The following is a 23,270-nucleotide window of genomic DNA, read 5'->3' on the forward strand; positions in this document are numbered from 1 at the left end:
GCCTGGAAGGCCTACTATGGCCTCTCCATGTGTACTGGGCTTCTTTGTGGCATGCTGATTGAGCCAGAAACTTTGAAGAGCAAGTTTCCTGAAAAAGAAGGAGGGAGGGTGTACATGTGTTTACCCAGGGGGAGCTTGTATTGCCTTTAATTGCCTAGCATTGGAAGTCACGTGGTGTCATTTCCACTGCATTTTATGCTTTAGAAGTGAGTCACCAAGACTAGCCCATAATCAAGGGGAGAGGAATTTAGAGTCCACTTCTTAATGGGAGGAGTGTAAAAAAAATTACAAACACGTATTAAAACTAGCACAGGTAGGCTTAGGTTAGAGAATAGTAAAACTAAATATATAATAAACTCAGATATAATCAGGGAGATGTACAAGATATTTAACGGCTGGCTTGGTGTGGGAACTGTCCAATCAGAAGAAATAATAGCATCCACAAGTGGTAGGCTCTGTTAGTGCAGCTACTTAATATCAGCTCTGGGTATAATCAGGGCTCCAAACGTGTCCTAGAGCCAGCAGGAGCTCTGAGAAGTCAGGAAAAGTGAGATCATGCATCTTGTATAAGATGTTTTAGGAATTCTTGCTGAAGCTTCAGAGGCCCCATCAGGCTCCATCTGGTTGTTTGATTTCTTTGTTTTGTCTGCCTTTGTCCGTCAGAAGTTAGAAACATTGTTCCTACATGGCTCTTAGCCTAATGGTTTGAAAGTTTATTCTTTGCTAAAGGGAGGGGAGTCGGGAGGGATGGGAAGAGAAGAGATGAGCTCTAGGAACACACATCATCTTTGGTACATATTGTGGGTTCAGTCCAATGTCATTTAGAAGCCATGTTGAGAGGCACCTGGATTCTCCCCTCTTGACCCAGAGAGCAGACATAACAAATGCTGGGTTCTTTGTGTGTTAGTTTTCTGTTGCTGCTGTAATGAATCACCACAGCCTTATTGGCAGCTCAGAGCAACACGAATGTATTCCTTCACGGTTCTGTAGGTCAGAAATGTGGGATGGCTTGGCTGGGCTCTCAGCTGCGGTTTTCAGAAGGCTGAAGTCAAGGTGACAGCTGGCTGGGCTCTTAGCAGGAGCCTCTGGGAAGAATCCTCTACGATTCTCATCGTAGAACTGAGGTTCCTACTTCTTTGCTGGCTGTCAGCTGGGAGCCACTCTTAGCTCCTAGAGGACTCTCTCCCCACTCCTTGCATGTGGCCGCTGCATGTCACAGCCAGCCACAGCATGTCAAATCCTTCCCACCCTTGGAATCTCTCTGACTTCCCGTTCTGCAACATCTCTTCTGACTTTCTCCCCTGTTGCATCTCCAGGATTCCAGCCAGAGAAGGATCCCCACTTTTAAGGACTCATGTGATTAGATTGGGCCAACCTGGGATAATCTAGGATAATTGCTCTAGTTTAAGCTCCTTGACCTTAATTCCATCTGCAAAGCCCTTTTTGCCATGTAATGTAACATATTCACAGGATCCAGGGAGTAGGTCATGGACATTTTTTTGGGGGGGCGCATAATATTACCTACTACAGGGAGTGACATTAGGGCAATAAAAGTGCTTTCCCTGTACTTTTCTCCTCAGAAAAGTAAGCCAGCCAGTAAATGTGTGTCAAACATTAGGGTTTATTGAAATACTCATCCTAAATTTGAAGGAAAAGACTATACATTTTATGGAAGTGAGTACAGGTTTCAGCTTTGACAAGAGGAGGCACTCTTTTTTGATTTCCAGTGATGTCTCCAGTATAATATAATGCTGAAGAGAACTGAAGTCAGACAGACTAGACTTTGTGCGAGTATATAATGCTTGTACGTCTCATTGTCCTCTCCTGTGAGATAGGCTAATCCTGTAGTTTCTATGGGGAAAACCTATGATAGAAAGTGAGTAGGATGTGGTAAGTGCTCTGTGAATGTTAGCTGCTGCTGCTACTACTACTAGTGATAATAATAGGATGACAGTCATGGACTTCTTTATAAGGGGAGAAGGTATGGGTGGACCAACTAGAATCCACACTTGGATTTCTTACCAGTTTCATGTTAGTCTGACATAAATTATTAGTCTGACATAATTCTATTAGACATAAATTGGTAAAATGATTGTTCTGAAAAGGGATTTATAGAAGTTTATTTTGAGCAGTTTAGCTTAAGACAAATGCTTGGTTTTAATCATAAAGGGCAGTGCCTGAAACTCACAGGCATCTAAGTCAGGGGTCAGCAAACTATGGCTTGAGGGCTAAATCTTGCCTGCTGCCTGGTTTTGTACAGCCCATGAGCTAAGAGTGATCTTTAGAGATAAATGTCTGTGGTTGATTTGATGGTAGGAAGCACTAACTTTGAACCTCAAAGCATAATGTTCTCCTGCCCCTAAGGAATTTCATTCTTCTCATTAATAGGCCTGTATTACCAAATATTGTACTCGATTATTATTTTTTTAAGGGAACTTTATTATTTTTTTATTTATTTTTGGCTGCCATTGGGTCTTGTCTTTATTGCTACGCGCGGGTTTTCTCTAGTTGTGGTGAGCTGGGAGGCTACTCTTCATTGTGGTGTTGGAGCTTCTCATTGCGGTGGTTTCTCTTGTTGCGGAGCACGGGCTCTAGGCGTGTTGGCTTCAGTAGTTGTGGTTCGCAGGCTGTAGAGCGCAGGCTCAGTAGTTGTGGAGCACGGGCTTACTTGCTCCACGGCAAGCGGGATCTTCCTGGACCAGGGCTTGAACCCGTGTCCCCTGCATCGTCAGGCGGATTCTTAACCACTGTGCCACCAGGGAAGCCCTGTTCTAGATTATTATATTTTGACTTTCATCAATAAAATTTTATAGAAAAGTTTCTCTCACTATAAAGTACCTATATAACGTCCTTGATTTTTCCTGTTGGTCCATGAAATGACTAAATGTTTGCCATCTGTTTACAGAAGAAATTTGCTGAGTCTGATCTAAGTAACTTCCTGTGCATTTAAAATGCAATGTAGACTCTTCATAGCTGGAAGGTACTCCCAAGGTATCTTAATGCCATACCTTACTTTTATAGCTGAAACTGAAGATAGGCCACTTTTTCACCACAACCCGGCTAGTTAGTGATAGAGGCAGGATGAGCCATTAGATCTTTTATTTATTTATTTATTTTTGCGGTACGCGGGCCTCTCACTGTTGTGGCCTCTCCCGTTGCGGAGCATAGGCTCCGGACGTGCAGGCTCAGCGGCCATGGCTCACGGGCCCAGCCGCTCCACGGCATGTGGGATCCTCCCGGACCGGGGCACGAACCCATGTCCCCAGCATCAGCAGGCGGACTCTCAACCACTGTGCCGCCAGGGAAGCCTGAGCCATTAGATCTTTTGGTGCTTAAATCAGTAAACTTTCTACTGGAGCAGGCAGACCCTCTAGGTACCGTGGTTGTGCTTTATTATCTCTCTTTACATGGACTTCTATGTTGTCACCAATTTCAAACCTTTAATGGACAGGTCAGAGGTGATGCAGCATAGAAAACTCAGCTGTCCCATGGACCCATTGAACAGGGCCAGGCAAACATCAGCTTGTGGCTGTGTTTCCATCTGTGGGGAGATCCCTTTAGATTCTAGAATATTTCATTAAAGCTGTTTCAGAAGCCCTGGTGCTTTTTTACATTACGTTAGTAACAGTGAATAACCAGGCATGTTCAGTTTAGGATGAGATTGTTCATTGAGCAGAGCAATAACCCTAAACTGAGGTGATAATTTCCCTGGGTGTCGAGCTTCCCCATTGTTCCCTGGTTATTTGCTAATAAATCCCGCCACTTTGTATGTGTTTCACTGCCCTCCTGCCTGGATAATGATGATCACTTGGTGGTGGTGGTTTCTCTTTCTACAGGTGGTTTACAAATCCAACGACTGTCAATGCCTTCTACAGTGCATCCACCAACCAGATCCGTGAGTACCGGTTCCTTGTCTCCTTGTTAAGGTGCTACAAAATGGACGGAACTTTTCCATGACTGACTTAAGAGTAGGGCATTCTTTATTTCCTCCCAGCAGTGACCAGGTATGTTGGTGAAGGAAGTTTGTTTCCCTACCCATATGTCCAATTTTCCTCATTCTCTTTACCTTATAAGTTTTTTTTAAAAAGCTTTATATAACCATTAAGTTAAAAAAAAAGGAACTACAGTAAATAAAACTGCAGTGATGTTGGCCATGAAAAGGAACAAGCTTCCACTTTTCTTTCATAACGTTCTTACTGATTTTTGTTGTATTTATTACTAGGATTGATGGGAAAAACGAGCAGGTAGCTGGGGAGAATTTGGAAGCTGTTAGAAAAGCTTTGAAATGCTTTAATTAATCCTGGGATGTAAAGTCTTGAGTTTCTTTTATTTACATGTATTAGGTACATAATTATAACTACGATGATAAGTTAAAAAATTATTAAAGGTCAGATTGGCACAAATTAAAAATCTAACAGCACCAACTGTTGGCGACAGGGGCACATACTGCTGGTGGAAGTGTACATCGGTTCACCCACTTTGCTGCACAATTGGGCAACACCTAGAAAAGCCAACTATGGGCATGCATGTCTGTGAATGTCACTTGAGCTCTCGACATGTGCACTAATGCTGTTACTCAAAGTGTGGTCCTGTGATTATTAGCAACAGAGTCCCAGGGAAACTTGTTAGAAATGCAAAATCTTGGGCCTCACCTTAGACCTGTTGTTCACAAACCCTGGACGTGGGGCTCAGAAATCTGTTTTATTAAGCCCTCCAGGTGAGTCTAACATAGTTGGGGAAGCAGTGCCCTAGAGAAGTCTCACATGAGGAGGCCCATGTGAGAATGCTTACAGCAGTGTTGTTTATAATAGCAGCAAAAGGGAATAACCTATGTGGCCCTCCAAAGGAGAATGCATCAAAACGTGTCATGTTCACCCAAGGGCATGCCAGACAGTGGCGAACAATGAGTGACATGTATTAACATCGATGAAGTTCACAAATAATAGGTTGTGTGTGTGGAAAAAAACAACTTGGAAAAATATGTGGAGGATGATATCATATAAATAGAGTTCAAAAGCATGCAGAACACTTCTGTATAGTGTCTAGAGGTACATCCACATGTAGTAAAAGCCTGAAGACGTTGACGAGAATGGCAGAGCCCGAGTGCAGGCTGGCGGTGACCTGCCGTGGGAGGGCGGGCTGCTGCTGCACGTCTTCCGGTGCCCCCTTCACTCCCTTGCGTGGTGAGCACCTCTAATCTCATGGTTTTAAGCATGTCTCTAAGCTGTTTGTTGAGCACGGGAGATGGAATTTATAAGGAGTTGCTCCCCTTGATTGTGCCCTCACCGTCTCCCCCCGAGCCCCTGTAATAGCCTCCTCACTTGCCTCCCTCCTTCTGAACTTATCTCCCTTTGGTCTATTCTAAATATAATATCACAGCCATTTTAAGATGTCCTACAGCCATCTCATGTCCCTCCTTTGCTCAGAACCCGTTATCAGCGTCCCATCTCACATAGAATAAAAGCCAAATTACTTGAAATGGCCCCGAGGCCTCTTATGATGCTGCCTTTATCTTCCCTCTGTTCCAGCCATGCTCGCCTCCTTCCTGTTCCTAGAGCACGAGACACTCTTCCTTACAGCATTTGTACTCGGGGTTCTCTTTGCCTTGGAAAACTTCTCCAAGTGATCTGCATGGTTCGTGCTCCCACTTCCTTCAAATCTTTGCTTGAATGCCACCTTCTCAGTGAGGCTTCCTGTCTACCCACTTGTGGTAGGTCCTCTGTGCTGGCCCTCATCTGACAGGACTCCCTGGCCAGAGGGGACAGCCCACTCCCAGCAGGCACACCTTCTTAGAGTCGCCCTCGTGTGGCCACCTTGCAGAATGGCAGCCGCTTCTGGACTGGTCTGGGAGAGTAGTGAACAGGAAAACAGTTAGCTGGCAGTGCATTATTATCATAAAAATACCATTGCTTTCTCCGCCCCCCAGCTTTATTGAGGTATAATTGACAAATAAAAATTTTATATATTTAAAATATACAACGTGATGCTTTGCTATAGCTCTGAGTTGAGAAGTAAGCTGCATGTGTTACATGGGAAATTATGATATTTTAGATATTACTTATAAATACTATTTATAATAATATAGGTTATATTTATATAACATGAATTATACCAATATCAATTGGAATAACTTACTGGGTGATAGAAAATTCTTTAAATTATCTGTTTTAAAAGAAAATGCTTTACTTTGTACATGCAAAAGATTATATATAACATGCTAGAACACATAAAGTTACAAAGTATATAAGAAAACATATGATAAAATAAATATACGTTCATGAACCCACCACCCATCCAAGAACTGGAACATTCCTGATGTCATTGTCTCTGCGCTCCTCCTCATCCGTTTCCTCCTCCTCACCAGTGATGTAACCACTATTCTGATTTTTGTGTTTATTATTTTCTTGTTTTTTTGAAAAATAAATTTTAAACCATATGTATCCCTAAGCAATATACTGCTTATTTTTACTTATTTTTAGCATAATAAAAATGGTATTATATTGCATGCAATCTTAAGCAATTGTGCTTTCATTCAACATGTTTGTAAGATTCATCCATGTAGCATGTGGCAGTAGGTTTTTCATTTTCACTGCTGTGTAACATTCCATGTGTGACTGTACCCCAGATTACTTATCTGTTCTACAGACCTAAGCGTTACCCTTTCCCCCAGTTTTTGCTATTATGAACTACGTTGCTCTGAATATTCTCATACATGTCCCCTGAAACAAGTGTTCGGGCTATATACTAGGAGTGGAATTACTGGCTTGTAGAGTATGCGAATATTCAACTTTACCAGATGACACCAAATGTTTTCCAGAGTGAGTGTTCCAAAGTACAGAAGTGTTTTCACCAGCTCTCATTTTCATCACTTCTTGGCATTGGTAGACAAAATTTCATCAATCTGGTGAATGTAATAGATCAGTTCTTATGCTAGACAAGGCACTGAGGTAGACTCCTCAGCAGTGCTTCCACACTGGCTTTCCAATATCAGTGAATACTCACTGCTCTTGGGGGGGTTTAAATCCTGCCTCCAGGATTCACCCCTGCTCAGCCTGTTTCTTTCTGGGAAGAGCTGATCTTATCAGAGGTTTACTGAGGAAGCAACCATTTCAGGGTAACCCAGTGGTTTCTCTAAAGCTTATGAGCAGAGGGGGTTTGGAATGAACAATTTGAAGCAGTGTTTTAATTAAGAGATTCAAGCTGTTTCTGTTTTCCTAATGACCAGTGCTTGCTCTCATTGTAAATTACATTCCCAGGCAAGATGACAAGGAATCCTGTGGGTGACTTTTTTTTCTCCCTCCTTTCTGATTTTCCGGACTATAAATTAAGACAGGTGGAGTTCCTTATACATTTCCCCACTGGGTTTCCTGGGACTCCCCCCAGCCCCCAAGTACCACCTTTTTGCTTCACTGAAGAAGTGAAAAATGGAGGTGATTTTCTAAAATGAACATCTTTATTGATTAGGGGCTGATTCTGACAGCATGTGGCCATCTGTTTAATTGGGTTTCACATCTAAGATGTAACTATACTTAGTAACGTGATTTATGAGAATTTCATTCAGTTCGCATTATCATTTTCTGATTTATGCCATTTAAGTCAGCTTCTGCATGCAGTAGAGACTTGAGTAGAAAATAGAGAAACCTGTAGGGTGTTTGTGTGTTTGTTTTGGCAAATCCATGCCTATATGTGAAGCCCTATGATTTGTGGTGATCTTTCAATGTTAGATTTTTTCAGGGTGGTTATAGCTTCTTATTTTTCTACCCTTGTCAAGCTGGGTAGCAATGTCTTCAGACACAGAGTGTAGTGTGAAATAATGATGATTTAAGTCTGCTGTACTGGGAGTTATACTCAGGAGCTGTTGCAGAATTTAATTATATTTGACCTGATAAGGTGGTTAAACAGGAAAACAAGGAGCTGAGGTTATTGGTGCCTAAGCTTGTGCTTCCCTAACTCTGTGATAAATGCAAAGCTGGTCCTCCTGCTTTTATTTTATTTTATTTTTTTTGGCCATGCTGCGTGGCATGCAGGATCTTAGTTCCCCGACCAGGGATCCAACCCGTGCCCCTTGCAGTGGAAGCACGGAGTCGTAACTGCTGGACCTCCAGGGAAGTCCCAGGTCTTCCTGCTTTTAGTAGGAAGACACAAGCTCGATGGGAGGCCTTGAGTGCCACTGATTTAGTTGCATGACCTTGCTCAAGGTGTTTCTCCTTCCTGACCCCTCTTGTCCTCATCTGTCACATGTTGAGGTTACCCAGTCCACAGAGTTTTTGGTAGGATTTAACAAGATCAATTTGAAAAGTGCCAGCATATTGTCACGGTCAGGGTTTTGTATATCAAAAACTGGCACGCCCGCCACTAATGCCTGGGATAGCCAGTCTGTCACGGGATACACAGCCTAATATGAAGATTGTGGGAGGGGCGTATTTTGAACTTTTGTTCTCAGAGGTTTTATACATTAAAACAGTATTTTTGTGCATTAAACAATTACATCTCATTTGGAAAAGTATTTGGCAGTTTGTTGATGTCTCCTATCACCCAGAAATTCCACTGTTGATAAGATGAATGGATCCTGATGCCCACCAGGAGACATGTACACAAATGTTCATAGCAGCTTTATTCATAATAGCAAAAATCTGGAAAGAACCTAATTTCCATCAACAGAAGAGTAGGTAAACAAATTGTGCTGTATTCATACAATTGAATATTGCACAGCACGGGAAAAGAACAAAGTGCTGCATGCTGCAGTGTGTAAGAATGCCGCTGACTTAATGGTGAGTGAAACACTGCATGGTTCCATTCGTATGAAGTTCAGGAACAGGCAAACTAATCTGTGATCTAAGTGATAAAAGTTAAAATAATGGCTACCTTTGTTTTGGTGGGTATTGACTGAGAGGGAGCATAGGAGACATTACCTTGATCTGGGGGGTGGTTGCACAGGTGATACTTGTGTAGAACACTCACTGTGTTCTACCATTAAAATTTGTTCCTTTACTGTATGTATGTAACACCTCAACATAAACAGTAATACCCCCATTATCCCTTACAAAATTTTAGAATAGCGTGTAGCATGCATAGACATTTGGGCTTATGACACTTCACCTCAGGCCAAGCTGCCAGACGTGTGGACGAGGGATCGGCAAATGTTTTCTATAAAGGGCCAGATAGTAAATATTTTTGGCTTTGCAAGCCATATGGTCTCTGTTGCAAATTCTCACCTTTGCCATTGCAGCCATAGACAATTCATAAACAAATGAGCGCGGCTGTGCTCCAGTGAAACTGTTTACTTGGCTGTAGTTTGCCAATCTGTGATGTGGAGCACTGCGAGAGGATGGGATCTAGGGAGCCTCGCAGCGTGTTTCTGACCCAGCTTCCAAAGTACTTTGCATCTAATCAGGTGGTCGTACGGGAGGCGGGAGGGTGAGCCTGGTGGGGAGCCGCTTACATTTGGTTCTCATTTCCGCTAATATAGACTGGGCTTTAGAATCAAATTCAGTTCATGTATTCAGTGTCCGTGTGTATCTGCATAGTGCCTTATTTCAATATTAGTGTTTTATCTTCGTAGGTCTCAAATCATATCAAGGAATTATTTTAAGCAAACAAAACCTTGGCTTGAAAACAAGCAAGGCCTAAGGGCTAAAACCAATGATTTTTTATTATCTTTGCTCTTATACGCAAGGGATTTAGTTGCCTCAGTTTAATCACAGATACTCTGCTAAAGAAGATAAGCCTTTGTGCAGAGGCTGGGCTAACGCTGGCATCAAACTATAAAATTAATCCTGAAATCAAACATAGATTTGTTTTGCTGTGAAGGAAATAACTGTGTTTCAGACTGGTAGAATTTCTCATACTTTGCTGACTCTGCCTAAAACCATAAAGTAGAAGCCAAGTTAGCAAATACTCACCTGTGGCCTCTACTGGACTTTAATGAAATTAAATCCCTGAATCCACTTGACAATCTATTTGGGGAGAATTGGAAAATAATCTCCCATAGTTTTGGAGCTACAAGGAAGGAAACTTAAGTGGCCACCTAATCCAGACTTCTCATTATCTAGAAGAGATCCTGACAGAGCAATTCTTAGTAATTTTTTCGCCTTATTCACTTAATATTCATAGAGCCCCCAGTGATTCTCACTTCCTGTGTGTTCACACCCCTGTGTAGTCTCTCCAACACTGGATAAGCCTGACCTCTGTAACTAATAGGATACTGTGGAAATGACAGGATGTGACTTCTGAGGCTAGGTCATAAAGGACATCTGGCTTCTGCCTCGCTCTCTTGGATTGATCACTCTGGGGGAAGCCAGCAACCATGTCATGAGGGCCCTCAGGAAGCTGGTGGAGAGGGCCACATGTGAAGGACCTGAGGCCTCCTGCCCATGACCAGCACTGTGTGCTCATGCCATCTTGGAAGCTTATCCTCCAGTCCAGCCAAGGCTTCAGATGACTGCAGCCAAGGCTTCAGATGATTGGAGCCCACGCTGACATCTTGACAGCAACTGCTTGAGAGACCCTGAGACAGACCACACAAATAAGCTGTTTCCGAATTCTTGACCCAGAGAAACTGTGAGATAGTAAATGTTTATTGTTTTGAGCCACTATGTTTTGGGATACTTTGTTATATAGCAAGAGATAAGTAATACAGACATTACAACTTCCCAGGTACTGAGTTGAGTGCTAGGTTTTTAATATGGTATGGTGTAATGGTTAAGAGTGTGGGCTTTGATTTTTAATCCTGGCTTGGCCACTGATAACTTGGAACCTTGGGCATGTTACTTAACTTCTTTAAGCCTCAGTTTAATTATCTATACAATGGAGATAATAGTAGTGACTGTCCTATAGGGTTGTTGTGAAGATTAAAGGTGATAATATATACAAAATGCTTGGAAGAGAAACTGGTTTGTAGTAGGTAGTCAATAAATCTTAGCTGTTAGGATTCCTTGCTTTTGAGAAGTGGGGAGAGACAGACTTGTTATCAGTCATTTATAAGACATCATGGTGAGTGTGCAACAGAAGGCTGTGCAGTGCATCCTGGGAGCCACAGAGCAGTGTGTTAATTATCTAGGGGAGTGAAGGTTGGCTTCACGGTGAAAATGGCATTTGCGTGGGCTTTGAAAGGAGAAAAATTCTGTAGGCAAAGTAGGTAGGTTGGGACATGCAGAAGTACTGGCTGGTGCAAAGGCAACACACGCGGAGCAGGAACGGGTGGTGAGATGCTCACAGTTGCTGGGGCACAGAGTGCATGTGGTAGGCGGGGGATGGGGCACAAGGCATGATGTGAGGGGAAATGTAGCAGAAGTAGATGAGGACCTTGTAAACCATACTGAGGCACAGGCCATAGGGAACTGGTATCGTTTTCTTTGAGAGGCAAGAAACTTCATTTTTGGTTCCTTGGTCTTAGTCTTAAAGATCATGGCTTGGAGAGGGGAAAGATTGAGACCCCCTATGCCAGCTAGGAGTTTGGCAGGTGGTTCAAGAGAAGGATGGGGAGGGTCTAAACCTAGGCAGTGGCAGTGGTGAGGGGAAATAGGGAGTGGGTAAGTTAAATCCCAAAAGATTGTTCTCAAATAATTGTGTAGTGATAATACAGGTAGTTTCCCAACTTTTCCACTGATGCTTTGAAGGACTGCCATAAAATGGAGAGTATAATTGTTCTGTGCAGCTATTCTTCACTGAGAACCATTAATGTGCCAAGCATTGTGCTGGATACTTCAACATATATTATCTCTAATCTTCAGTAGGTCTATAAGCTTGGTATTGTGGGCCATTTTACAGAAGAGGAAACCGAAGCTCAGGGAGGCCAAGTAACGTGCGAAAGAGCACACAACTAGTAAGTTGCGGAGATGGGAGTATAACTCAGCTTCTCTGATTACGTGCTCTAGGTCTTCAGCCTATACTGTTCAATGCCAGATAAGAAATGTGAGAATTACATGAAATGATTCATGTGAACACACTGTGAAAAAGTTGAAAGCATGGTGTAATTGTATGTTAGAGTAATCATTATATTCTGCCCTCACCCATGTGGTGGGGGATTGTTTGTTTGGTATGGAAACAAGATATTATAGGATGTGGGGACAGCCAGGGGATGAGGATCAGAAGGTCAGGTGGTCTCCAGGTCGTGCTGATTTCATGTCTTAAAGGACTGTCGCATCAAGCAGCAGTTGATTATTGCCATCTCTAAGAGTGCTGTTCTCTGCAAGCCCTTTGGCTATGACCGTGATCTCCATCCATCCTTGGATTCCGATGGGGTGGGGACGTTATTTGAGAGATTTCATAAGCTACCTTAACAAGAATATTTTGAGCTACTCTCCCAAAACGTTTTCCTTCACAAAATTTACTCTGAAATTTAAAAAAAATTTTGTTAAGTGAGTTGAAGTTAAGTCATGAGCAAAGTTCAAATAGTTTACAGAATTGCCACATGATGCACTTAGCAAGGTTCTGGGACACCTGCTACAACTATTTTCAGATGTTCTTGTCATGGTCTAGTCAAGGACTCTGGACATCCTAAAACAGCCCCATGTCTCTGAGGCCTGACCAAGGAGGTGGCTGAGAATGACATTCTGGGTAGTGCCACCGAGGGACAAGCTGCCTTTAAGTGGGAAGCCCTGCAATCTCATGGCATTCCTGTAACTGTTGAGTCCCAGGACCGATGCCTGGAGGGACGCATTTACCACCTGCTGTGCACTTGTGAAAACACTCTCCTGGGGCAGGACACATGGTGTTTCCAGACAGAGGACTGGGCAGGTTCACTGCAGGGCTGGTAGCAGAAAGCACAGAATGGCTTTCAGGGTCAGTTTGATTCAAGAGGTGGGGGGTGAGTGGGACACACACTGGGAGTGACCTGGCTGTGAGCCCGAGTGAGGAGAGCATCAGGAAGCTGGAAAAGAGCCATGGCCAGGGAGTCAGGGAAGAGTCTCACTAATTGGTCTTGAAGGTCACAGTCTCACTTGTCCTCCCTTGAAAAAAATCAATTGTCTTTGACCCTTATTGCAAAAGTAGTTCACATTTGTTGTGGAAAATCTAGAAAATTTTAGATAAGCTAAAAATATTTTTTAAGTTAATGATAATTTAAAAATAGCTACAGTTAATAATTTTGTTGAATCTCTCTCAAACTTATGTTTATCTACATACTTAAAAATTGAAATTAACTATGGATTCGTCCAGTTAAACTGTTTTTTCCCACTGAAAGTTGTAACAAGTATTTTTTTTCATTTGTTACATATTCTTCTAAGTTACCATGCAGAGTATTCCACCAAATAAAAGCACCTTAATTTCTTTAATTTCCTACCGAAAGACATTAAGGCTGTTCCACTATTGTTTAAAAAAGCCCAAAACTCTGTGATGAGTTTTGCGGCTAAGTCTCTGTGCAAATCTGAGACTGTTCTTTAGGGTAGATTCCTAGATGTGGAGGAATTGCTGAGTCAAATGGTATGCTCAATTTAAGAGATTTAAAAATATATATTATCCTACTTCTCTTGAGAAAAATGGTACCACTTTATATTTTCACTAACAATAGATGAGATGGTTTTCTTTTACCACCGTAGAAGATACTGTTAGGCATCGAAAAGGTACTGTTGGAGGAGATGAATAAAGAGACTCAGTTTTTTTCTTTTCTTTTCTTTTTTTTTTTTTTTTTTTTGGTCTAATTGATAAAGGGAAAATGTTAGTCACATTTTCATTCTTGAGACCATTATCTCACCCCCAGATATGGCTCACTGACCCCACACAGGCATTTGTTGAGCATCTGCTGTTTTCCCAGGCCTGGACTGAACATCACTTCCTCTAGTGTCAGTTTTGAATACCTAGGACAGCAGTTGTGTGCATGAAAGGACTTGTTGGTACGTGAGTAGAGTATGAGATACTGAGTTGCATAGTGGTTTTCAAAGTGTGGCCCCTGGATCAGCAGCATCAGCATCACCTGTGATAAAAGGGCTTGACCTGGTCCCATCCCTGACCTACCAAATCAGAAACTCTGGGGGTGCGCCCAGCAATTTATGTTTTAAGAAGATTTTAACCATCAAACCTCCACTAGATGCTGAAATTCGAGAACTGCTGAGCTATAAAATTGCAGTTCAAAGGCAAAAGAGGTCAAACTTGGTTGGGTAAAGGTAAGGAGGCTAACTTGTCCTGGTTTGCCTGGGACTGTCCCAATTTTAGCACTGAAAGCTCCACATCCCAGGAGCCCCTTCAGGCCTGGGCAGACAGGGATGGTTGGTTATGCTGGTAAAGAAGAAGGGGTTCTCTTTGTTGCAGCCTCGAGGTAATTCTGGCAGGAAAAGAATAGAAGAGCCAGAAGAGAAGATTTCAAGATGGAGGGCAGATTTTAGAAGCTGCTTTCAGCTTGTCAGTTCTAGGCTGATAGATATGGTGGCAGGAGGTTACCTGCAGGAAGCCAGCAGATGGCCAGGGCATCTTGCTGGATCCCTTGACATGAGTCACAGCTGTTAGAACTTGATATTTTCTGGAAAGGGGAGGGTTGGCATTTACCAAATTACTGCAAGATGCCAAATTGAAAAAAAAGCCACTATTAATCTTAGCAGTGAGATGACAATGAAATCCCTTTACAGCAAAAAACATAACGAAAAGTGCTTTGTAATTGCAGCAATTTCCATGTCCCTACTGATGGCCCCCTAGATTCTAGAAGAATGGTATCCGGCTTATCTGATTATAAGAACTAATCCTGAATAAGATGTAACACTCATTCTCTCTTAGAGTGAGCATTCATCCTGGATTTTCCAAAGCAGTTGCAATTAAAACTGTTTTTGTCCTTTTGTACAATCATAATTTATAAGCCGTGTAAAATTTCAGTTTTGAAAGAATAGTCTGCAAAATTATAATAAAAATATCTAGTCATATGTTACAAGCACAGTGTTGAGGAGCAGTGAAGAGAGGAGAATGAGACAGGAGGGCTGATTTATATACATCACTTTTCTTAAACCAAGATTTCTGAACTTGTTTGCATATTAGAATCATCTGGGGAACTTTGAAAACATACTGCTGCTCAGGGCTCCATCCCAGACACTGTGACTTGATAGGTCTGGGGCAGGGGCTTGGACATGGGTATATTTTAAAAACTTCCCGGAGGGATTCTAATGTACAGTTGGGGTTGAGAATCCTTATTCTGATCTAAGCCAGTGGGTCTCAACTAGGAGGCACCAAAATAACTGGGGGCCTGTTGAAAACTCTGGACCCTACTGATCTTACAAATTTTTTACCCATTAGCGCACACATATGTACAGGTAACCCCTTTCCCAAAACACGCCTATGCATCTACTCCCATGTATCCAGTATTTCTTTACTGACTTTAAAAGACATTTCAATTAAAAATACACTTTTAGAGAGCTTTGGTATCAGTTCACCTTCCTGTTTAGACTTTGCAAAATGGAATTTTTTTTCTAGTTACGTCCTTTCCCCCTCACTGGATTGTAGGTTCTCTGAGGACGTTTGTATGTTCAAAACTTACCTGTGTGGCTTGGAACATCATAGGTGCTCAGTAAATGTTAGTGGTCACTGATTATTTATGGAAGTTGCATCATCATAACCAAACCAAACTTCTCCCAGTAGTTTTTATGATGGTATTTAAATATATTAACATCTCCAAAATTAGGGTCATAAACTATGTTCACTTAGTGAACTATAGAACTTGGAGCTATTGGGCAGGACAAGTAAAATAAACAAGTCAGCAGAATTAACTACAAGTGAATCTCACCAAGAAGTATAATAATGTTGCTAAGATGGTACATCAGCAGTAAGCCTTGGAATGTAGACTGGTACATGGATTAGTTCAGTAATATAAGCATATACTTAACGCTTTTGAAAATAACTGTCATGGCATGTACTAGAATAAAGTCACATTAATACACCAATAAATCCATGCAAAAGACCAAACATTCTGTTATTTGACAAGACTAATAATATAATACAATGTATTGATACAGTCAGCCCCTCAATAAAAGTATCACAAACACCCATAGTGATACACACTCAATGGAAAACCCAAGTACCTCTCTGGGGAAAGCACCTACAGCAAATATGGAAACAGATTTAATTAAACAGTTGAGTGTGCACATTGGCCTACACATTCTCAAGCCCACTGGATTCTCCTTTAGAACCTCCCCCCTGTCAACTTCTTTTGGACTGAATTTACTTTGTCATTGGCCCCTGGCTGTGCCACTTCTGCCCCCGAGGCCGCTGGAGAGATCCTAACTGAACAAATTCAAATAATGCTACTTCCTTGAAAGGAGTCAAAAGAGAGACTGAATTTAAGAGTGAACTGCTCCCAAATTTAGATGGAGTTTGAGTTGCCTTGCACCATACAGTTGGCCCTCCATATCTACAGGTTTCATCCGAAGGTTCAACCAACTGAGGATTGAATTCCACCCTTGGATATGGAGGGTATTAGTAAATTTTCAAAAGTTTGATGGAGAGAAAGGGAAGAAGCAGGTGCTCTGGGTTTTGAAGACTGGTATTGAAAGTTGGAGGCCTCCCATCTTGTTAAATCTGACCAAACACGGAAACAGCATGTTTCCAGTCTGACTACAGTTGTCTTAAAATAATCACCATTTGTGGGCTTCCCTGGTGGCGCAGTGGTTAAGAGTCCACCTGCCGATGCAGGGGACAAAAATCACCATTTGTAAGTGGCACTATATAAAAAACAAAACCCAAAACTTACAAGTAACAAAACGTTGGAAGAAAATGCTTTCAAAATACTTGCCACATGATAACTTTCTTGAACCATACACTTATGGATATGGAACTTAAAATTAATGTGGCAATTATGTGAAAGCATACAAAGAATGTAGGGAAATGAGATGATCTTCATTCAGTATTGTTAGGACCAAAGGACTCTGATCTAAATCAGTATTTTGTGTGATTTTCTCTTTGTAGCATATGCCATAAAACCATAAAAGGGAAAATATACTACTTTTTTTTTTTTTTTTTTTTTTTTTTTTTTTTTTTTTTTTGCAGTACACGGGCCTCTCACTGTTGTGGCCTCTCCTGTTGCGGAGCACAGGCTCCGGACGCGCAGGCTCAGCGGCCATGGCTCACGGGCCCAGCCGCTCCGTGGCATGTGGGATCTTCCCGGACCGGGGCACGAACCCGTGTCCTCTGCAACGGCAGGCGGACTCCCAACCACTGTGCCACCAGGGAAGCCCAAAAATATCCTACTTTTATTCCTTGGTTGTACGGAGGGCTAAGAGGACATAGGGTGATGGAATTTGCATGGAGCTGGGCAGAGCTTTTCATCTTGTTAATATTTGCATTCTGATTAAGAGTTTATTGAAAAAAATGTGCAAACTTCAAAACCGCACTAGCTCGGCCATGATTGTAAGGGAATGGAACCAACAGAGTACCTAATCTAGAAGGTAAAGGAAAACCAGAACTTGAATAATGGAACATAGCCCCATTCTGGTATTGAATATGGAAACTTCAAGAAGTAGCACATTGGTAGTACTAATAGTGTCGTGTAATGTTTTAGACTTTGGCTAACACGCACTCATAGTTATAGGTAATGTTTAACCCCAGTCACCGTTTAGAGTTTCACAAAGTGCAGATTCCATTCACTCAACAAATATTTATTGGGTGCTTACCACGTGCCAGGCATTGTTTTGGAGATATTGCAGTGAGAGAAAGGTAAAAATAAAAGTCCTTTTGTTATGGAGCTTGCATTCCAGTTGGGGAAAGACAGACAATACTTTATAAAGGATAAGTAAAATTTAGAGTATCATAGATGGTGGTATTATGATGAGATATAAAGCAAGAAAAGGGGGTAGAATAATACTTTCCATCTTTAAAAAGCACTAGGGAAGGCCTTAATGAGAAGGAGGTGACATTTGAGTAAATATCTGAAGCTAATTTTGTACATAGTAGTGGGAAGTTCTGGGCTGCGGGGAGAGGGGTGGGAAAAAAGGGAAATTATTAATTTTTTTCCCATCTCTCCATACAGTTTGAACTCTCTATCCCTGAGGATATATGTTTGTTTTCTTAGGTCTGAGCTGTGGGACAATGGGCTAATTTTGGTTTTTTTCTCTATATTTGTCTATACTAAAAAACCTAATTAATGTGATTTTACACTAGTAAAATGGACACTGAAACCCAGACACACTGAGGCATTTAACTTTTCCTGGAAAGATACAGCTACAGTTAGGATATAACTTTATGACTTTAAAGACCGACTAGTTGAACCTGACCCACTGAATGTGATCAGTTGTTTGGCAGTTGTGTCCTAAACAAAAGCACTCTATGGTCACCATTTTGCTAAGATTCCAGCTAGGTTAGTCATTATTCATTGATAGAGTTATGAGAAACGCCAGTAAAAACAAAAGGCTGACCCAAGTAGAAAGTCTAAAGCAGGCCTTGTGATTTTCCTACATACAGATTTGAGAAAGAGAATTTTTTGCTACCAAATAGTGAGATTGTTACAACATATAGATACCAATATTTTCTTTTGTCAGAATTTTAGTGTTTGGAATTATTTAACCACAGTCTGTAGTTTTGCTTGAAATAGGAATTTGCTGGTGTTGACAAATGTATGAGCAAAAAACTACTATGTAAGCTTAGTTAACTATAAACTGTTTTGGGATAACCTTTAGGAGAAATTTCTGCAATACACACACCTGTTTATCTCTAAGAGCGTTCATTTTATTTTTTTAAATATTTATTGATTTATTTTTGGCTGTGTTGGGTCTTCGTTGCGGCATGCGGGATCTTTCTTTGTTGCGGCGCACGGGCTTCTCTCTACTTGCGGCGCACGGGCTTCTCTCTACTTGTGGCGCACGGCCTCCAGAGTGCACGGGCTCAGTAGTTGTGGCGCGCGGGCTTAGTTGCCCCGCGGCATGTGGGATCTTAGTTTCCCGACCAGGGATCAGACCCGCGTCCCCTGCATTGGAAGACGGATTCTTAACCACTGGACCACCAGGGAAGTCCCTAAAAGAGTTCATTTTAATTATACAAGTTGATTACCTTTGATTAATCAATATTTAAAACATTACATTTATGTCCAAAGCCCCTTTAACCACCCACCACCCCAAATCCCATTTATCTCCAAGTAACCACTATGACCACTTTGGTATGTATTTTACAGACCTTTTCTGTGAATTTTCATACATATACTCAAACTGATAGGATAGTTATCTTAAATATATAAATGGCATTTATATATCTATATCTGTGCCTTGCTTTATTCCAACAGCATTTCTTCGAGAGTTCCCCATGCTAGAATATGGAGACCTGCCTCTTTCTTTTCATTTGCTGCACAGCAGTCCATAATGTGGTTATACCGTCATTAACTCATTCCCCTCCTGTTGAACATCTAAGTTGTTGCACACTTTTCTCAGTTACAGCAATGCAGCAATAAACATATTTAGCCATGGCACCACAGTGCATGACAGCTAGTGATTGGGCCGTGGTTCTTGAAGTGTGGTTCCCAGACCATCAGCATCACATCACAGGGGAACTTGTTAGTGATGCAAATTCCTAGCCACCTCTCTGGACCTACTGACTCAGAAAGTCTGAGGGTGAGGCCCAGCAATCTGTGTTTCAGTAAGTCCTCCAGGTGATTCTGATGCATGACAAAATTTGAGAACCGCTGGTGGGAATATATATGTGTACATATACACATAGATGTGGACATACGTAGTCAGTTCTGCTATAATGTGACATGTGGTCCTAAACATCACTGCACTATGCAAAACTGTGCAGTAAAAGCCACAAGGCTTATGGGACAAATGGGGTTGGGGCACAACAATCAAAAACTATCAGTGACACGTGAAAACAAAAGCTAGGAGCCTAATAAAAATGATAGCACGGTTTTACACATGTTAAATGGGTAAATACATAAATGCTACAGTAAATATGGTGCTTTCCCTTAAAAAAAAGACCTGAAGTTTGCTTGGGGAAGTTGGCATTGGAGAGCTTGCAGCTTGTGAGTTACTGTGTAGCGGTGGAAGGAGGTTTATCTGAAAAGTTTTAACACCAGATGTGGATGGGTAGGGCTTCTAACACATGGGGGACAGAGGTAGCTGGTCCATGTTGGGATGTGTGCATTTTGTGTACTCTTAAGCAGCTCAGTTCATTTGGGTGCAATTTTCTGCTTTCATCTAGCATTTCTCATGGACAAAATTGTGCATAAGAAAATGTGAAATTGGAGTTATGTTCCAGTCTTTTCCCTGATACTTCAATCATGTTGGAACAAATTTACCTTTTCAATACAAGCGTTATAGCAGACCTGACTCTATATACCTATGCATACATTTACACATGTAGTACACATAAAAGGACTCATACATGACAGAATGCTGTATTTACACTTAATATTTTTTTTGCTTAATAATATCTCTTAGAGCCTTTTCCTTATCAGCATGCAGTTACTAATTTTTTAAAATGGCATTTAAAGCATTGAGAGATGACTAAATTGCTTTCCAAAATGCTTGCAAGAATTTATATTCCCACCAACATGCTTCGTACACCCTGGCCAGTATTACGTATTATTAAATTTATGAATTTTTGCCAGTCCGATAGTTAAATTTCTCTTTCCTCCCTCTCCTTCCCTCTCTCCTATCTCTCATGTTCATATGTATGTGTACATATATACACACACACACTTACATTGTGAGGAATGTCTCCCCTAAATATACTGATAGAAAAAGGAGCTTGAAAAGTGTGAAATAGGTGGTGAGGCAGTGCTGAAACGGGAAGAAGAGGAGATAAAATGGATATGCAAGAAAAGATAAGCCTATTAAAAAGGGAGAGGAAAAGAAAGAGAATTCCCTTTCCATTTATTTAATTATTTTTCACTTCTACCTTTGCTAAGTAGAACTCATTCGCTTTATGAGATAAGATATTGAGTTAGCCCTGTTGGGATTTGATCTATCACTCTCGCCAGTTGACATCTCCAAAAATGCAGCTTAAACAGTTAATCCATTCACTTCAGCAAAATGGTCCTAAGGGCATCAGATTCTTCTGTTGATCAGTGTTGGGTTCCATGGCCCTGACAAGCTGCAAAGATACAGCTGATCAGGGGAGCGTGATGGCTGCGGTCTGCGAGTCTGGGGCCTCTAACAGCAACAGCAGCAGAAAGGATGCTCGTGCAGGTGTCAGATGTTTTCCTGTAAAGGGGTTGGCAATGGACATAAATGCTTCCAGCTGGGCACATTACCAAGCAGGAAAGCTATAATGATTTAATAATTAAGTCACATTGGTCTATGATCATTGTTCTTATTGGGAAATATCATTGCTTTTTGATGATATATTATGTGAGACAGAATTTTCATATAAACACTGTGATTTGCATATATATGTAATATATATTTGCATATATATATCCAAGTCAGAATGACTTACTAAAAGTAATCACCAAAAAGATGATGGAATATTGACGTAAAGATGCCAAAGATATTTAAGAAAATGTGGAAATTATGAAGATTAATATGACGTTGCCCCTCCAGAGTCAGATGCATTTTCCTTTATGTAAAAGCAGCAGGAAGAGAGAGGACTACTAGCTGGATCCAGCTCTGTTTTACAATTAGGTTTTTGCACCCTGGAATCTCAAACTATGGTATTATTTTAAAAAATATAAATAGTATATGTATATGAATTACACAGAATTAATATTTCACTTCTAAATTAAGAATGTGCTTTCCTACCCTCACTTCTCGTAGTGTCCTGTCTTGGAGGAGAGGTAGACAAATTGTTGAGAGGGAGAGAGGGAAGATAAAACATTTGAACTCGTAAAAGAGCTTTTAGTCTCCAGGGGCTTTGAGCAGTGGCTCTGGAGCAGGCAAGGATGTTGCAGAAGGTATCTCTCTCGCGCTCTCATTTTCTTTGTTACTATTCTTTGCATTCCCAGTTGTGATGACTTGTAAGTGCAGCTTCTAGGATCAGCCCCAGGGTACAAAATTTAGTGGTGAGTTGCAATGGCAAAGCAAAGCAAGGCATTTCTCCCACTCATCTGCACCCAGGGCCGGCTACATAATTTGTGGGGCTTAGTACAAAATGAAAATATGGGGACCTCTTTTTCAGAAAGCAGGAAAAAGTGCTGTAAAGGGGCTAAAATATATAGCTTTGTCCTGTCTTCTACAGCCTCTCTTTCTCTAGACTTGTCACAGTATTTTTTATTTGCTATTTAATACCACTGTAAATTGTAAGAAAAATTAAAAATTTAAATCATCAGTGTAATTTTACCATTCATCTTTATATTGTGCAATGCCAAAACAAATACAGGTATAAGAACTTTTCTTTAAACAATATTTATTTATTTATTTATTTGGTTGCTCTGGGTCTTAGTTGTGGTAGGTGGGCTCCTTAGTTGTGTCTCGAGGGCTCCTTAGTTGTGGCTCACCAGCTCCTTAGTTGCAGCATGTGGGCTCCTTAGTTGTGGCACGCAGCCTCCTTAGTTGAGGCATGCGAACTCTTAGTTGCAGCATGCATGTGAGATCTAGTTCCCTGACCAGGGATCGAACCCAGGCCCCCTGCATTGGGAACATGGAGTCTTATGCACTGTGCCACCAGGGAAGTCCCCAGGTATAAGAACTTTTAACTGAGATGTGGAATTGATGAAATTGTAGTTTGTATTTTCTAGCTTGTACATGGGTATGTATTTTCTTCTTGCCAGAACAGTGGAAACACTGCATAAAACTAACTCAGTTGGTTTTACTTCATTTCTTATATACATGTACATTCTACCAACACTCTCTACCTTTGGCTTACTGATGAGTAAGAAAGAACTGAAAGGAAAATAAACTATGGGTTGTTCTGGTTTTCCCTTTCCTTCTACGTCATCATTTCGGTATATGTGGTTGACCAATACAGGAGTAAGAAAGAGTATGACAGAGTTCCTTGGCCATTCGTGTTTCTTAGAATGCCACTGCTGCCCTTTGGTGATCAAAGCAAATTCTGCTTCCAACAGAAAGATCCCCAAGAGGGCTGTCAGAGCCCCCACATACTCAGTCCTAGATGTAACATGCTTATCTTGTACTCGTTTTGAGTCTTGCTGAATTCGTACATATTGTGGGTCTACTGGAGTTCTGCGCTCCCAGGGAGCATCTTGGATGCTACGTGCAAATGGAGCATAAAAGGAACCGTGGACAGGAATATTTTGCATGGCTGCTTTGCTCACACGCACGCTTTCTTGTCCCCTTGGTCTCCACTTCCAAAATCACATTCAAACATAAATTTATTAAGCATTTCATACAGTGACAGCAGAGCATTAATTCCATTGCAGGGTCCTTCTGCACGGGGGCCCCGTGTGACTGCATTGGTTGTGTGCCCATGAAGCT

General features: G+C 41.4%; 1 protein-coding gene across 1 annotated transcript in view; it reads left to right on the forward strand.

Moving 5' to 3' along the window:
- The window catches only part of PHEX (phosphate regulating endopeptidase X-linked), a gene marked incomplete at both ends in the record, with an annotated part of 202,797 nt that overhangs the window by 153,219 nt on the left and 26,308 nt on the right, over nt 1-23,270 (forward strand). Inside the window, one exon of the mRNA XM_079727783.1 lies at nt 3,837-3,895. Coding sequence (XP_079583909.1) covers nt 3,837-3,895 — 59 coding nt within the window. The remainder of the gene's footprint in view (nt 1-3,836; nt 3,896-23,270) is intronic.

Source organism: Hyperoodon ampullatus, assembly GCF_949752795.1.
Source record: "Hyperoodon ampullatus genome assembly, chromosome: X".
Lineage (NCBI taxonomy): Eukaryota > Metazoa > Chordata > Mammalia > Artiodactyla > Ziphiidae > Hyperoodon > Hyperoodon ampullatus.